Source organism: Bos taurus, chromosome 4 (genome assembly GCF_002263795.3).
Source record: "Bos taurus isolate L1 Dominette 01449 registration number 42190680 breed Hereford chromosome 4, ARS-UCD2.0, whole genome shotgun sequence".
NCBI classification, from domain to species: Eukaryota; Metazoa; Chordata; class Mammalia; order Artiodactyla; family Bovidae; genus Bos; species Bos taurus.
Window position 1 is genome coordinate 93,342,015 of NC_037331.1, and position 16,431 is coordinate 93,358,445.

The window sequence follows — 16,431 nt, forward strand, 5'->3', positions numbered from 1 at the left end:
TTGGAACTCTTTGCTATAGCAGATTTAAACACAAATCACCTTGTTAGAAGTGTAAGTTGACAAAGTGATTTTGGAAAACAACTTGACATGTACAAAGAACCATACAAATATTAAGAAAGTTTGATGCATTAATTCCCTTTATAAGAATCTATCCTTAGAGAAGATCATAAATATGAAAAAATATATGCATGTATTACAGTTACATGTAAAGAAAAATAAAAACAAATGTTCAACAATAGAGGATTGATTAAGTAAGCCAGTAGAAATCTGTCCACTTAACTGCTTATTTATTTATTTTTAATTAATTCCTTTTGATTTTTAGCCGTGCCATGTGGCTTGCAGGATCTCAGTTCCCTGACCAGGAATTGAACCTGAATGGTGACAATGAAAGTGCTGAATCCTAACCACTAGGCTATCAGGAAACTCCTCAGTTTTCTGTTTAAAGGGAAAGTTATAATAATATGAGAAAAATGCCTTTATAATATTAAAATTGTAAGCAGAATAAGTAAAATTCTAAGTAGAGTAGCCATCTACATAGTGCTACCAAGTTCTGGCTGGTGTGCTAACTGCTTTTCCTGTATTAATTCATTTTAGTTCTTACAATAACCCTATGAATTATCCTTGTTTTACAGATGATAAAACTAAATGCCATTTTCCAACAATTGCCTGATACCAATTCAGTTCTGACAGTAACTGTAGTTAGCACAGAGCCCACAAGTTAAGGGGTCAAATGGGGATCTCACAGTGGGATCCCCAAACCACCTGCACTTCTCCTTCAGTTCAGTTCAGTTCAGTCGCTCAGTCATGTCCGACTCTGTGCAGCCCCATGGACTGCAGCCTACCAGGCTCCTCCGTCCATGAGATTTTCCAGGCAAGAGTACTTCAGGGGTCACCATGACTGTCCCTCTCAGGTTGCTAAAGCAACTCACAGAACTCAGAAAAGTGCTATGTTTATGCCTACAATTTTATTATAAAGGGTACAACTCAGGAACAATGTAATGAAGAGAGGCATAGGATAAGGTGTGGAGGTGGACTGGTATGGAATTTCCATGCCCTCTCTGGTGCATTACCCTCCTAGCACACTGGTGTGCCCAAATCACATTGTTTCAGGGTTTTTATATGAAGTTTGGTTACCTAGGCCTGGTTAGTTAAGCCATTGGCCACTTAATTAAACTCAGTCTCCAGTCTTTTCCCCTCTTTGGAGCCCCTTTGTTGAAACTCTCACTGTGAGTCACCTCGTTAGTATAAACTCAAGTGTGGTTGACAGGGATGAATAATAGACACTCCCATCACTCAAAAAATTCCAAAGGTTTTAGGAGCTCTGTACCAGGGAGTAGGGTGAGGGGGCAAAGATCAAGGATATCTTTATACCACACTGAGGTACAAAGAGCTTAAGTAACTTGTTCAAGATCACATAATATATAACAGTGTATGTGACAAGAGGTGAGATTCAACGTTTTAAAAATTCATGTCTGTTAATATATTGGTAGGCAATACCCCGAAATGTTTAAAGAGATTAGGAGGGAGGATTATATTAAAAATACTTTTTAAATGGGACTATAGATTTATACATATGTCATAGGCAATCTAGCCTTTAATACAGTTTGAAGTAGAAATGCTACCTTATTTGACAATCCTAAAATTGCAGAATATTGGAGCCGAAGGACCTCTTTTTATAGATGAGGAACTGTGATCCAGAGAATGATCTCAAAATCATACAATGGGTTAATGACAGAGAGCTGAAGTCAGAATCCAATTTACCTCTTTGGTTTTCATCTGTCTTGTCTTTCTAGAGATCAGCTAGATGTTCTTCAGTTCTGTGTTTATGTAGATCAGATATGGGCACAGATTGTAGCTTTCATATCTGTTCATGATCCTGGGCCTTTGCCCAGAGTTTCTGATTCTGTATAGGAATCTTCAGCCCAACCATGCACTGAGTGAGCTTTTGCTTTGGCTTGGGGTGGGGGTGGGGGTTATTTCCTGGCTGAAAGGCCCAGATGGGGCTCTTCTAGTTGTCTTCTTGATCTAACCTTGGCCTCCAAGAGAGGAAGAAGATGAAATGAGGGTATAAGCTCCTTTTGGTCAACCCTGTTCCCAAGTTACCACAAAGATTTCTCCATTACAGGGCTCTGTGGACTGCCCCACCCTGGAATTTGAGTATGGAGATGCAGATGGGCACGCAGCAGAGTTGTCAGGTAGGAGGTAGATGGGTCTCTGTAGAGTGGAGGGGTGGCCAGGAGGAGAGCAAAGATGCCTGTGACGTCCCCTGGCAGCTTGTCTGTTCTCAGCAAGTGGCTGTAGAACAAAGTCTGTTCTCCACATTCCCATTTCTCTCCAGCCTCCAGTGGTAAATCTCTCTTTGTTTGCTTTCACATTTCTTTCTGTGAGTGCTTCTTGGCTGTGTATGGTATTCTCCATTCTTCACTCTGTCACTCTTTTCTGCTCACCCTTCTTTATTTTCTTTTGGTACACTTTCAAATCTGTTTTCTCTCCACTGTCTCCACATTTCTCCTTTCTTTGTCTTCCTGTGTTCACCCCGTCTCTGTGTGCCCCCTTCTTTCTGCCACCCTCTCCATTTCTTTCCCTTTCCATCTCTTTGTCCTTTTCTACCTCCATCTCGCCCCCTTCGTCTAATACCTGCCTCTTACTAAAGTCTCAGCAATGTCTAAAGAAAATCTCTATAGACAACTGGCCAGCGGAGCAAGGCTGGACATGTCACCTGTATCCATCATAGTGGAGTTCTGGTTTGATGTTTCTGAGCTGGAGTGAAGTGATCACATTCTTCTTTCAATGCTGGGCTGCTTCTCTCTGCCTGGATTTTTAGCTTAAGCTAAACGTGATCTCCTTGCGTTCAGGGCCTCCATGTTACACATGCTATAAATGCCAGTTATTAATAAACAAGCTTTGTGTAGAAATGGTGTGAATGTTAAATATTCTGTCACATGGAAGTGACACTTTAAGACATGCTTTTTCAGAGAAAAGAGACTTTCAAAAAGTTCTTATGAATAAGCATAGGGAACAAATTTTGTGATGAGTGACAGAAATAGAGAGCTAAGTTTAATAACCAACAACATCAAAGGATTAGAATCCAGAATATGAATGCACAGAGAGAGAGAGAAATCGAATAGAGACAATAGATAAATGGTCAAAAAATATGAATAGGAATTCACAGAATAGAAAACCATATGGTCAAATAAATACATGAAAAGATACTCAGTTATGTTAGGAAATAGGGAAAAGCAAAATGATGAGGTATTATTCAGCAATCATCAGGGACTTCCCTGGTGGTCCGGTGACTAAGACTCCGAGTTCCCAATGCAGGGGACCCAGGTTTGCTCCCTGGTCAGGGAACTAGATCCCACATGCCACAATTAAGACTTGGCACAGCAAAAAAAAATAAAATAATAATCAGATGCAAAATTTAAAAGTCTGGGGATGGTGAGGTGCAGAGAAGTGACTACTTTTTACACATTTTATACATTGCTTGGCTTGCAGGAACAGAGTATAAAATTGGAAAGCAGTTTTGGTCATATCTAGCAAAGTTGAATTCACACATATTATGACCCAACAACTCTGGTACACTTTAAAAGAAACTCTTGAGCCCAAGAAAACACTTAAAGGGATGTTTATTGTCATCATTGGGAACAACTGAAAACAACTTAGGGGAATGGGTAAACTGTAGTGTATCAATATATTAGCTACTGTATAGTCATTAAAATAATTGATCTGTATTAGTATGCTTCAGTGTCAAAAAATATTAGAAATATGTTGAGGGGTAGAAGAAACAGTGGCAAAATAATTTATACATGCATCCAAAATACTGCTTAAATACCAATGCTGATCCATGTTGATATATGGCAAAAACCATCACAATATTGTAAAGTAATTATCCTCTAGCTTAAAAAGAAAGCATTGTTATGAGAGTAAACAACTAGAAACAAGGGGGAAAAAAATGCTTAAACACCCAAGTCTAAAGATGTTTCTAGACGTCTGCTTGCACACTTGATTGAGAACCATGTCAGTTAAATGAAGGGATCTGTTCATCACACTGCTTTTCATGTAAAATCTTGAAAAACTTAATAAAAAATACTAAGGAAAAATAAAAACACTCCTAAGTAAAAATAATTCATACTATATGATACCACTTGGATAAAAGCTTTAAAAACAGAACAATGTCATGTGTTGTTGACAGGCATGTACACATATCCTAAAAGTATAAAAATAGGCATGTGAAGCATACACACCAGTTTCGTCATAGTGGTTATCTCTAGAGAGGGAAATAAGACCAGGGAGGAAGAAGGGGCTTTAGATGTCTGAAACAGATATGACAAGTTTTAACACTTGTTTAATCTGAAAAGATAAACACAGCGTCTCTTATGCATTCTATATTTACCTGTAGTGTACGAAAGTTCATGATCTGAAATTTAAAAATAAGACAAAAGCAAAGGTCAGTACCTAAGAGCCTTTCTCCCTTTTTTTGAGTGGGTTTGTGCCCTACTTAAAAATATAAATCTACACTACTCACTAATGACTGAAGAATTTCACAATCAGAGCTGAGATTTGCTTCTGGTCACTCTAGGACTCTGGAACTCAGAATGCAAAAGCCCTGGCTCCCAGACAAGGTATTTCTTGACCAGTAAGACAGCCGGCTGGAACATAAGTGAATGTCTCTTGCTTTGTGAATTATCTGTGACCTAGTTAAATTTCCAGCCAGATCTTAGGGAACAGAGTTTTGAGGAAGCACCTTTTGACTTAATCACTACTACTTCATCCTCTGTAAGACAAGAGTACTGATGAAATATTCTGATGTAAGCGTGTATAGGTAGGAAAGGGTGTTTTTCTTTTTTTCTCAAAAGCTCTCTGCATTTTGTATTGAGAGGCTATTGTCAGCAAAGATTTTCACTAGATTTTCCTGGGCACAGGCGGCCCTTTGACTATTAAAGCTGCTTGTACAAGGTTTGATGCTGTTTCTGCCCAGGTGGCCGTGGGCAGGAATATAAGCTTCTATACCTTTCAAGGAAACTCCACAGGGAGAGAATGAACTGGCTCCAACCCCAAAGAGCCCTCTAGTATTTTCATCCTCTCCAGCCCTCACCCTGGCTCCTTGAATAGCACAAGGATCTGGCATCTAAATTTCAGGAGTTGTATTGTCCGCTTTTTCCCTAGAGACAAGATAGTTCCAGTCTAGCTTGACAAGCAGAAAAGGATGCAGCCCTAAGAAACAGGAATGATGACTTTAAACCTTCTCTGTCCCAGCTCTCCTCCTGGCCCTCAGCAAATGTCGAAGGCTGCCTTCTTTGCCATAGCAGCCAGCTGGCAGGAGGAGGACAGGTTTGATGCTTTAATCACCCAGGGACACAAGTGGCTATTTTTAACCTCCGAAAAGGAGGAAGCTGGCTCTGGATTGAATTGGACACAGGAACGTGTTGGAAGCTTTAGCTCTTTCATGCCACTGTCTCCATCCCAGGCCCGTTCTGTAAAGATCTGCTAAATGTTTATAATTCTGTCCTATCTTTCCTGCCACAGAATTGTACAGCTACACCGAAAACCCAGAATTTACCACTAACAGGAGGTGCTTTGAAGAGGATTTCAAGACCCAAGGTGATCCCAGATCCTTATTCATTGAGATCTGCTTTTTCTGTCTGTGAAATCCCAGGCTGATCTAGAAAAAGCCTAAAATAAAGTATGATCCTTCTTTCTCCTCTCCACAACCATATAATTTCTCTATTCCTTCTTGCATATGGGTTTTCTGTATCAAGTAGAGAAGTCACAGAGTGGAAGCAAGAGAAGCCTGAGCTGGGGCCTTTCCTGATGTCAAAGGGGTGAGGAGGTGGGGCTGGACTGCTGTCCTGTTACCTGGTAACCCTGTGCCCGGCCTGGCCTTTGACCTTAGCGTTCAACCCATCTCCACTCTGCCTCACTCTCAACACCATCAGGAGTAATAATTTCATGTGCTCACACTGTGCCCCACTCAGGCTAGTAACCCTGTGCCCAGCCTGGCCTTTGACCTTAGCGTTCAACTCATCTCCACTCTGCCTCACTCCCAACACCATCAGGAGTAATAATTTCATGTGCCCACACTGTGACCCACTCAGACCTCCATTTCCTTACTTGGTCAGTGTCAATTCAGTGTTCAGCTCAGCACAAGTGTGGTGAGTATCCAGTTTGTGCCAGAGATGCAGGAGGCAGGGGTAGAGGTAAATTTACAGTATCTTCAAAGAAATTATAGTTAGATAGCAGAGGGGAAATGTATACATCATAGAACTAGCTGAGGCCAAGAGGAAAATGAGTAGTGTCATTAGAAAAGTAAAAAGTATCATGGGCAAAGCTTCTGGCTGGAGTATTAGTGGAAAAGAGGTGATTCTGTACTGAACTTGTAACAATGTATAGGAATTGGATATGTAGGGAGACAGAGGGAAGTCCTTGAGGAAAGACAGAAAGATAGAGGGGGTGTGGAGGAAGACGAGGCTATAGAGTGGGTTCAGGCAAGAACATTTGGTTTCTTTTTCCATTCCTTATTCTTTGTCAGCTCAGTAAAGCTTTTGAAGAGAAGAATTTGTTGAAGGGGGCTGGCATCAGAGGTGCACACACTCTCAGAAGCCTTTCCAAGAAGGAGAGGCAACAGCTGACACTGCATCTGTATGGCCTTCTGTCCTCAGTGCAGGGTGAGGAATGGCTGGAGTTGGAGGAAGATGCCCAGAAGGCCTATGTGATGGGACTCCTAGACCGGCTGGAGGTGGTCAGTAGGGAACGGAGACTGAAGGTGGCCCGAGCTGTCCTCTACCTGGCCCAAGGTGAGCAGCCATCTTTGCCAACTTGAGAGGGGTGGAGACTTGGGAGAGAGATGGTGTCATCAGGGCTAGGAGGACGCAAGTCATGCTGGGAAAGCCAGGTCCCTGCCTCTCGAGGACAGTCGTGTCGTGTGCTAGGAGTAGACTTGTACTTACGTGAAGAGGCGATAGTGGTAGATCCTGCTCTGGATCCCTTGGAATCAACCTTTTTCTTTGCAGGCATGCCAGGATTTCTTACAGCGTTCTTTTTTTCCTTAACCCGGGCTATAATCGTTTATAGAGAGGGTCATTGTGGTCAGAGCTGACAGTGTACCACCACCCGCTGAGCTTTCTTTCTCCAGGTGTGGCCTGGCTCTGAGGCGGGATGCCACCAATTTACACATTGTTTCTCACTGGCGTTTACATGGTCCAAGCCAACACAACAGCAGGAGAGGATGCTGTGAGTGATTTGTCACTGAGATGATCAGAGCTCGGTGAGATTAATTGATGAAAGCTTCCCAGAAGGCACCTGTGAGCCAGGTGCTGGAAAGAGAAATGAGATAGCTTAGCTGAAGTAGTAAAAGAAAGCCCTGAGATCATAAATAACAGGGCTGTTGGCAGAACCAACTATTTAGAAGCTTTAAAAAAAAAAAAAAAAACTGTAAAAAAAAAAAATCGTAACTGGAGAGGAAAGAAAGGTATCTGGCGAAGGAAAAACTGTAGCAAACAAGGCAGTGCCCAGCCCTCTGTCTTGGGTCTGGTGCCTTGGCCACGTTCCAGCTGCCAGTCACTTCATCTTTTTGCCTGAGGGCTTTCCATGCAGCCCACAGAAGTACTGGGGGACTCATGTGCTCCCCTTATCCAGTGCATTCCTCAGCACCTGCCAGGAGTTAGTGGGGGAACAGCCCAACTGCCTCAGCCCTCTTGGGTGGGATGATTCCGAGTTGTTTGTTTTATACTGTTCTCCAGAGCTTCTCCTCACTTGGGATTGAGTTCTTGGCTGCCTTCTCTTTCCTATGTCACTCCCCCACTTCTCTACTGATAACTCTGGGATCAACTCCCAAATAAACTACTTGCACCTGAATCCTTGTCTCTGGACTTCCTTCTTAGGGAACTCACTTAAGACAGCCCAGCTGTGAACACATTGGACCTCACCCTGCAGACTGCTTCTCCTCTCCCCTGCCTCATTCTGGGAAGTTCTGGGCAGCTCCTGCCCTACCTTTGTCCACCTAATTGTTGGGTAGAGTGTTAGAAGACAGTCTCAAGACTATGGGGCAAGGTGGAAAGAACAGGGATAACGCCCTCCCCCTCACCCTCTGTGGCCCTGTCTGGTCCTTTAGGCACTTTTGGGGAATGTGACTCAGAGGTCGATGTGCTCCACTGGTCCAGGTACAACTGCTTCCTGCTCTATCAGATGGGGACCTTCTCGGCCTTCCTGGAGCTACTCCACATGGAAATCGAGTGAGAAGCCTTCGGGGAGGGCTGGCCACCCCCTTCCTTGAAGGTTGCCTCATGTCCTCAGCGGGTTCCGTCACTGTAGAGCCTTCTTTTTTCACATTTCAGTCCAGAGCCCACTGACAGTTCCCCTCCACCAGCCCTGCCCTCTGGTAGTCTGTCCTCCTCCCTGAGGTTGGGCTCATCAGCAGCTTCTACCCTGTGTACAGCTTCAGTACTGGGCTTCAGGGGCCTGTCCTGTGTTGCTTTTTCATTCAGACACCTTCTCAGCTCAGCCTCCCTCCGGAATCCATGAAGAAAACTGTCCTCCCTGAGAACATGGCACAGAGGGACGGGACCAGTTCCCATGGCTGTGCCCAGTTCTTTCCCCCATGGTTATAGCTTCAAAGGTGGCCTTATCTACTGCTCCTACTCTAGTGACCCCCTCATGTTGACTCCCTGGTGGCTCAGACAGTAAAAATAAAATCCACCTACAATGCAGGAGACCCAGGTTAGATCCCTGGGTCAGGAAGACCCCTGGAGAAGGAAATGGGCCTGCTCCAGTGTTCTTGCCTGGGAAATCTCATGGACAGAGGAGTCTGGTGGGCTACAGTCCATTGGGTCGCAAAGAGTCAGACATGACTGAGCAACTAAGACTTCATATTTGTCTCACCCTATCACTCAGATGTTTTAGATGGGGTTAATTCTGTTTATTATTCACCAAGCATTGTTTTGTGTGTAGCACAGTGCTAGACACGGTGGGGATTTTAAGACAAGTGAATATCATAGACCCTACCCTTTCTCGTCTTCACTGTAGATAAGGATTTGCTGAGATAGCAGGAAGAATTCTATGGGCTTCTGTACCTTAAACCAATTTCTTTAGCTACATGGACAGGGAATGGCAGGTACTTATGTTTCTGCATGTGGTAAGAGCGGAATACAGGGAGTAAAGAGGCCTAATAGGTCCCTGTTTTCTCCCTCGTCCCTGTGGCAGCAACAGCCAGGCCTGTAGCAGTGCTCTTCGGAAGCCAGCCATCTCCATTGCTGACAGCACAGAACTCAGGTGAGTAGGGCTGCCCACGGGATTGGAACAGGGGATCATTAGCAATGGGTAACCTTTGCCCAGATTTCAGATGCTCCCAGACCACTAGAAGTTCCTAATTCCACTGGACTGGACCCCCACAGAAACCATGCCTGAGGTCTCAGACCACAGATTGGAAACTGCCATGGGAACCTGTTGTGACCCTTCTGTAACCTCAGGGTGCTGCTGAGTGTCCTGTACCTAATGGTGGAAAATATCCGCCTGGAGCGAGAGACAGACTCCTGTGGGTGGAGGACAGCCCGGGAGACCTTCCGCACTGAATTGAGTAAGAAGTGGCACGCAAGGAGCCTAGGGCGGATGGGAAGCATAGCATCTGCTCACGACGGACAGACAAGTTTTCTTTTGTTGTCTTCTTTTTAAGAATTAACATCCCTTCTTTTAGGACAGAGATTCTATGTGGCAGGTGTGACGGCCTGGCTTGAATGCCTCTCTGTCTGTGAGCTAGGCCCACTCATATATCTTCTCTGTATTTTGGTTTTCTTTATTCCTATAAGTGGGAATTCATCCCTCTCCCCTTCCATTACAAATCCCACATGAAAAAATGAGGTGCCTTACCTTGAAAATATAAGTTGGTGTTGCCCTCAGTCAGGGATGAGATATGAAGGCCTTTGAGATTTTAAAAAATACATTTATTGATGTGGGAAGGTGAATTGTGATCTACAAAATGTTTGAGTTCCTCAGCCAGAAAGCATCTTTATTACTGTTAACTTCTAGTTTGACATCCACCCCCAAGCATTTTACCTCCACGACCTCTCTTATCCTGCCCTTGGCAGGGGAGGGCGGGGATTCCCCAAAGGGGCTCTCTAAGTCTCCTTCTAAGAACCAAGTCCTCAAATTCTTTGCAAGGAGGTGAGTGCCTTCCTCAATGTGTCCAGAAGCAGAGTTACAGGAACTGGATTTCAGCGGCTTCATCTTCATTTTCTCACTTGCCTCTCTCCATACTTCCCAGGCTTCTCCACGCATAATCAGGAGCCTTTTGCCCTTCTGCTTTTCTCTATGGTCACCAAGTTCTGCAGTGGCCTGGCTCCCCACTTCCCCATAAAGAAGGTCCTGCTTCTGCTCTGGAAAGTAGTCATGGTGAGTGGCTGATTCTCTCCCTCTCCCGTCTCATCAGACAGGCAGTGCCTTCTGCCACCACAGTTTTTTCTGGTCTGATTCCAGGAGTCTGGAGCTAGGCAGAATAACAGGGCAGCTGTTAGCCAGTGGAGGGGCAATAGGGCTGTCCTGGAGAAATCAGAGGTTCTGTTTCAGGGCAGGTTACCTTTTTCTATTGGACTGATGGGAGATGCCACTTTTCGAGGTAGGGTGTTATTGCGCCTCTCCCTGATAGAGCTAATGTTTTGTGGAAAGAACACTGGCTGAGAGGTGGGAGATCTGACCTCTGTTGATATTGAGGAACCTTGGGCAATGCTCTGTGTCTCAGTTTCTCTAGCTATAAAATATAGGGTTTAGTGCCTGCTCTCCGTCCAGATAGAGGATTTGCTTTCATAAAAGGAAGTCCTTGTAAGTGTATGGTTGCAGTTTTGTTACTAATTATTCAACCCGGTTCCTCCTCTTTGGCTCCCACCCCACAGAACTGGCTGAACAACCTACCCTCCAGGGCAGGCCTTGAGTGATTCTAGGGGTGTATAGTATCTAGATGTATTCCTTAAAAGGGGGTACATTTTCCTGTTTTTATCCCCCAGTGGAGGCCTTCAGTAGTCCCTTTCCTAATTTCTGGGGATGTTTCCAGCCCTGGGTCAGTAAATAATACTTTATCCTGACGCCTGAGCTCTAAGGGATAGTAGCCACCTCTGAGACTGGGCCCAGTCACCACATTCTTTTTGCCTTCTCCTATTGTATTAATTCCTAATTGAGGGGGTCTTGGGAACTGGAGGTTGTGACTCTTCTCTCTGTCCACACTTCCCTGACCTTGCTTTCTGACTTCCTTCCTCTCTTCTCTGCCCCTTTCCTGTTCAAATCTCAGTTTACCCTCGGTGGATTTGAGCATCTGCAGGCTCTCAAAGTACAGAAGCGGGCAGAACTGGGCCTGCCTCCACTGGCGGAGGACAGTATCCAGGTGGTGAAGAGCATGCGGGCTGCCTCCCCGCCCTCCTACACCCTCGACCTGGGGGAGTCTCAGCTGGCACCTCCACCCTCCAAACTGCGAGGCCGCCGTGGTTCTCGAAGGGTATGGACTAAAGCAGACAGTGGTGTTGTGATACTGGCTGGCCAAAAGTTGAGATTCTAAGCAGCTCTGGATATGTTAGGAAAGAGCAGCAAATGACTCTGCTGTCCTACCCCTGACCAGCCCTGTGACCAACCTGAAATCATGGAGACTATAATTTGGCTTCTGTCCCCAAGCCCTGATGGGGCCCTGGCTGTCAGTATGTCACACTGTGATATCACTCATAGATTCACGTCTTACTAAGGATCATTGACCTAGACCTCAGTGCCTGGGGAAGGCAATGGCACCCCACTCCAGTACTCTTGCCTGGAGAATCCCAGGGACTGGGGAGTCTGGTGGGCTGCTGTCTATGGGGTCACACAGAGTCGGACACGACTGAAGTGACTTAGCAGCAGCAGCAGCCTGGAGTTCCCTAGTGTGCCAAACAACAGTTGGGGTATAATCCTGGCCATAGGTACCTGGTAGAGGCACTTTATCATTTTCTTCTCAGTAAGAAGTTTTACTCTGAGCCAGCCAGAGGCTTACATTTAAAGATGACTGGTTAGGGTTCTAGATAGTCTGCGTCCCTAGAAGGGTCACAGGTACAACTTGCACTGAGACCTGACCATGCTCCCAAGAACCCGCCTGCCTGATCTACCTGACTTCACCAACTACAGCTGACGGGTCCAGACAGTCACACTCAGTAATCTAGTCTACATTATCTGCAGTGTGATATTTTTTTAACCTTTATTTTTTGTTTTACAAAGTAATGCTTACTCATTATAGAAAATTTAGAACAAATATAAAAATGTGAAAAGGGAGGAAAAAAAAGTCACCCACAATCTTAACAACCAGAAGCAGTCACTGTTAACTTTTTGGCCTATTTCTGTCCAGTCTTTTTTGTCTTTCTGTGACAAGATTTAAAATTCCAAACTCGATTCCCTCTGCCTAGCAGCAAGCTCCCATTCTCCTCTTCCTCAGCCAGCCAGCTGGTGTATGCTCACAGAAGGCAAATTAATTGAATGTTCACCTAAGTAGAGCATAATTAGGAAGGAAAGTGCAGGCAAAAAAAAAAGCATCAGTGCTTTCTGAAACCTAAGTGTGACTCTGGGATTATCTGTGCTCTGCCTCCCAGCCATTTGTGTGCTTGCTTGAGAGAGCTGCCTGTCCTGGAATTGGGCCTGGTGGGGACAGTAGGGTTGAGATGGGAAGAGAAAGTTCTCACTAGGGGTGGGTTCTTACTCCATGTTCCCTGAAGTCAGCGGCCTGGGGGTAGTGGGTAGCCTCAGACAAGGATGCTCAGACTGAGATTTCTGGACACCTTCCCTCTCTCCTTCTACCCACCCTCCTCGCCCCCCAGCAACTCCTTACTAAGCAGGACAGCTTGGACATCTACAACGAAAGAGATCTCTTTAAGACTGAGGAACCAGCCACAGAGGAGGAAGAGGAATCTGCCAGCGATGGAGAACGCACTTTGGATGGAGAGTTAGACCTGCTAGAGCAGGACCCTCTAGTACCCCCTCCACCCTCACAGGCACCCCTCTCTGCTGAACGGGTGGCCTTTCCCAAGGGCCTACCCTGGGCCCCAAAGGTCAGGTAGGTTTGATAACACCAGGGACCCCGGCCTTCAGGGTTCTAGTCACTGGAGGCTGAGGGCGGAGTGGTCTGTGTACTCAAGGCTCAGTAAGCTGGGCTGTGAGTTAGAACTCCTGGGTGGGGAGTTCCTTTATTGGCTTCCCGTCCTGTTCTAGTTTTCCATCTGGAGGGGTGGGAGCCCAGTAAGGTTCTCTCTCTCAAGGTTTGCTATTCTTCCCTTCTCTGGGATTTGTCTGTCCACCATCCTCTCAGACAGAAGGACATTGAGCACTTCTTGGAGATGAGTAGGAACAAGTTCATCGGATTCACTCTGGGGCAGTAAGTGACTGGATGGTCAGAACTGGCTATATAGAGGGGTTCTTAGGGGCCAGAGGAGTGGGTGGCTTAGAATGAGAAATGTTGCCTAATCATGGTGATACAACTCAGAGCCTTGGGCAGCTCCCAGTGACTGCTTTGGGTTCTTGCCATCTAGTTTTTTCCTTCCAGTTTCCTAGAATTTTTATGTTCTCAGCCAGGTATAGGATGTTGATCGAGTCATTTCCCTATGGGAATCAATTTCCTCATCAGAATGTTATGAGATGGTCCCTACAGGCTCTTTCCTAGAGAATTCTGTGAAGAAGCAACGTGGTGGGAACAGATCCAGTCTTTCGCCATCTCCCTACCCTTGTGAATCCCCACTGGTCACTACAAAACCTCAGAACCCATTCTTACTGCTGTTTTGCTGTCAAAAGTGTTGTTGGGCAACATGCCCTTTTAAATAGGAACCTACTCCCAGACAAAGTGAGTCCCCACTAGACTGTACAGAAACCCTAAGTTACAGAGACTCTTCTCTGTACCATTGTTCTTTTTGTGTCCTGAAGCAATAATGAGGGACCTGGTAACTTGCAGAGAAAGATCCAGGCAACCAGATGGTGAAAGTGGCCTGGTCCACGTGACTCCAGGAGTATCGGTAGTTCTCTGTACTTCTGACCTTTATGTATCTTGTGTTCACAGGGATACAGATACTTTGGTTGGATTACCTAGGCCCATCCACGAGAGTGTGAAGACCCTCAAGCAGGTGAGCAGGTTGGGCTGTCAGTCTTCAGAGAGAGGGACCCATCAATACAAATTGGATGACCCCCAGTAGGGTCCTGGGTCCTGGGTAGGGCTCTTCCACTAGACATGTTCTGAACTTGTTATTCTGTATTTCCTCTGCAAGGGTTTTGGCCAAACAGATTAAAAAAAAATCAGGTCTCTCCCTACCTATTCAGTGTCCTACATTTAGATGGATGAAAAAGTTATCCTTTCTTCTCTCATTGCTTTTCCCTCCTCCCACCCTACTCTCCCTCTTCCCACTTATCACTTCCTTTCCTCTCACTTCTCACTCCTTAGAGGCTCAGTAGCTTCCGCAGGCCCAGGATCAAGTAGCAGTCTGCTTTGTATCCGGAGAGTGTGTGAGGACGAGGAAGAGTAGTGTATTCCCTGCACAGACCTTGAGCCCAGCCTCACCTCTCCATCATCACTCCGTTCACACATGCACACACATACAGGCATCTGCAGCAGAGCTCTCAGAGCAGTGGTCCTAGGCCTGGGCTTGTTCTTTTCTTCCCCTTGCACTTTGGTTGAAGGTAGATGCTAAAGTATTTGCTGCCCATCCAATGTGGAAATATGAAATAAATAAAAATACTGTATTAAAGAACTTTGCTGATGTTCATGATGCAAAGGTGAGTAAGACTCCTGCCTTCAAAGAGTGCATGGTTTATTTGAGGTGACAGACCCATAAATAGGGCACTTCCTCGTCATTTGGGAAGTTAAGCAAGAGGCTGGTACACATGTGATCAAGGCCCTCAGCCCCTTGTTGACATCTTGTGTTCCCAGCACAAGTACGTCTCCATCGCAGATGTTCAGATCAAGAATGAGGAGGAGCTGGAGAAGTGCCCGATGTCTTTGGTAAGTCCAGGGAAAGCCTGCACAGGGGCAAGTCTCGGCAGTGCTGTCAGAGAACTTGTGTGCTTGCTGTGGGACTCTTACTGCATGCTAGGCAAGCACGGTCTCTACTTTCACAATAAGGTTGGAGAAAAACAATAGTAATTAAGAAACAAAGATTTTCAGAGAAGGCAATGGCAACCCACTCCAGTACTCTTGCCTGGAAAATCCCATGGACGGAGGAGCCTGATGGGCTGCAGTCCATGGGGTCGCTAAGAGTCGGGCACGACTGAGCGACTTCACTTTGACTTTTCACTTCCATGCATTGGAGAAGGAAATGGCAACCCACTCCAGTGTTCTTGCCTGGAGAATCCCAGGGACAGTGAGCCTGGTGGGCTGCCGTCTATGGGGTCGCACAGAGTCAGACACGACTGAAGCGACTTAGCAGCAGCAGCAGCAGCAGATACAGTTAAGAAAATTAACATAGAATCACATACCATGTAGTAGACTACTTTAGCTTGGGCAGTCAGGGTATGTAGACCTCTGAGAAGTGACAGTTATCCAAGATCTGAGGTGCAAGAAGGAGCTGGCCATAAGAACATCAAGGCGAAAAGCATTCCAAGCAGAGAGAACAGCCTTATTAACAAGGTGAGAGCAAGCTAAGTGTTAGAAGTAGTGAATGAAGACTGTTACGGCTGGAGCACGGGAATGAGGGTTGTATGAGACAGAGTCAGAGAGGTGGTCTGGGGCCACTTTACACAGGACATTTAAGCAAAGATAGGGAGCTTGAAGTTGATTGACATGACAAAGGGAAGCCTTCAGAGATTTTAAACAGGAGTGACATGATCTGATTTATCTTTTTAAAAAATCTTTGGCTACTTTGTAAAGGCTTGACGAGGAAAGAGTTGAAGCAGGGAGTTTTGGAAACTAAAAATGATCAAGATGAGAGATGATGGTGTTTTAGACCAAGGTAGTAATTGTGGTACATGCTGCAGTCCATGGGGTCGCAAAGAGTCTGACGCGACTTAACGTCTGAACAACAACAAATTGTGGAGATAGAAGGGGATGAATTGGGGTTATATTTTGGAGGTATAGCTGACAAGAGTTGCAGTTCCATTGGATGTGGATACAGAGACATAAAGGGCAATCAAGAATAAGTACTTGATTATTTGGACTTCTCTGGTGGTCCAGTGGTTAAGACTCCACGCTTCCACTGCAGAGGGCACAGGTTCAATCCCAGCTGGGGAAGTTCTGCATGTTGCCTCAGTGCAGCCAAAAAAAATAAGAGTAACTACAGTTTGTCAAGATGAGGAGTTCTGTTTTCTTTTTTTAAAATGTGTTTTCCCCTATTTTTCTTTTATTTTTCCAACACTGCACGGGTTTCAGGATCTTGGTTCCCCAACCAGGGATTGAACCCAGGCCCATAGCAGTGAAAGTACAAGAGTACTAACCACTGGATTGCCAGGGAATTCCCAGGA

General features: G+C 45.4%; 1 protein-coding gene across 4 annotated transcripts in view; it reads left to right on the top strand.

Annotated features, from left to right (window-relative positions):
- The window catches only part of STRIP2 (striatin interacting protein 2), a 49,075-nt gene that overhangs the window by 3,092 nt on the left and 29,552 nt on the right, over positions 1 to 16,431 (top strand). The window contains exons 2-13 of one of the 4 annotated variants that reach the window (XM_003586002.6): positions 2,126 to 2,195; positions 5,527 to 5,601; positions 6,660 to 6,794; positions 8,111 to 8,231; positions 9,199 to 9,267; positions 9,465 to 9,571; positions 10,256 to 10,383; positions 11,273 to 11,476; positions 12,813 to 13,048; positions 13,301 to 13,366; positions 14,042 to 14,105; positions 14,906 to 14,977. In XM_003586002.6, the coding sequence (XP_003586050.1) occupies positions 2,126 to 2,195; positions 5,527 to 5,601; positions 6,660 to 6,794; positions 8,111 to 8,231; positions 9,199 to 9,267; positions 9,465 to 9,571; positions 10,256 to 10,383; positions 11,273 to 11,476; positions 12,813 to 13,048; positions 13,301 to 13,366; positions 14,042 to 14,105; positions 14,906 to 14,977 (1,347 nt within the window). Of the gene's footprint in view, positions 1 to 2,125; positions 2,196 to 5,526; positions 5,602 to 6,659; positions 6,795 to 8,110; positions 8,232 to 9,198; positions 9,268 to 9,459; positions 9,572 to 10,255; positions 10,384 to 11,272; positions 11,477 to 12,812; positions 13,049 to 13,300; positions 13,367 to 14,041; positions 14,106 to 14,905; positions 14,978 to 16,431 lie in introns of all 4 variants that reach the window. The other 3 variants (XM_059885937.1, XM_059885938.1, XM_005205742.5) reach the window with 3 other exon arrangements.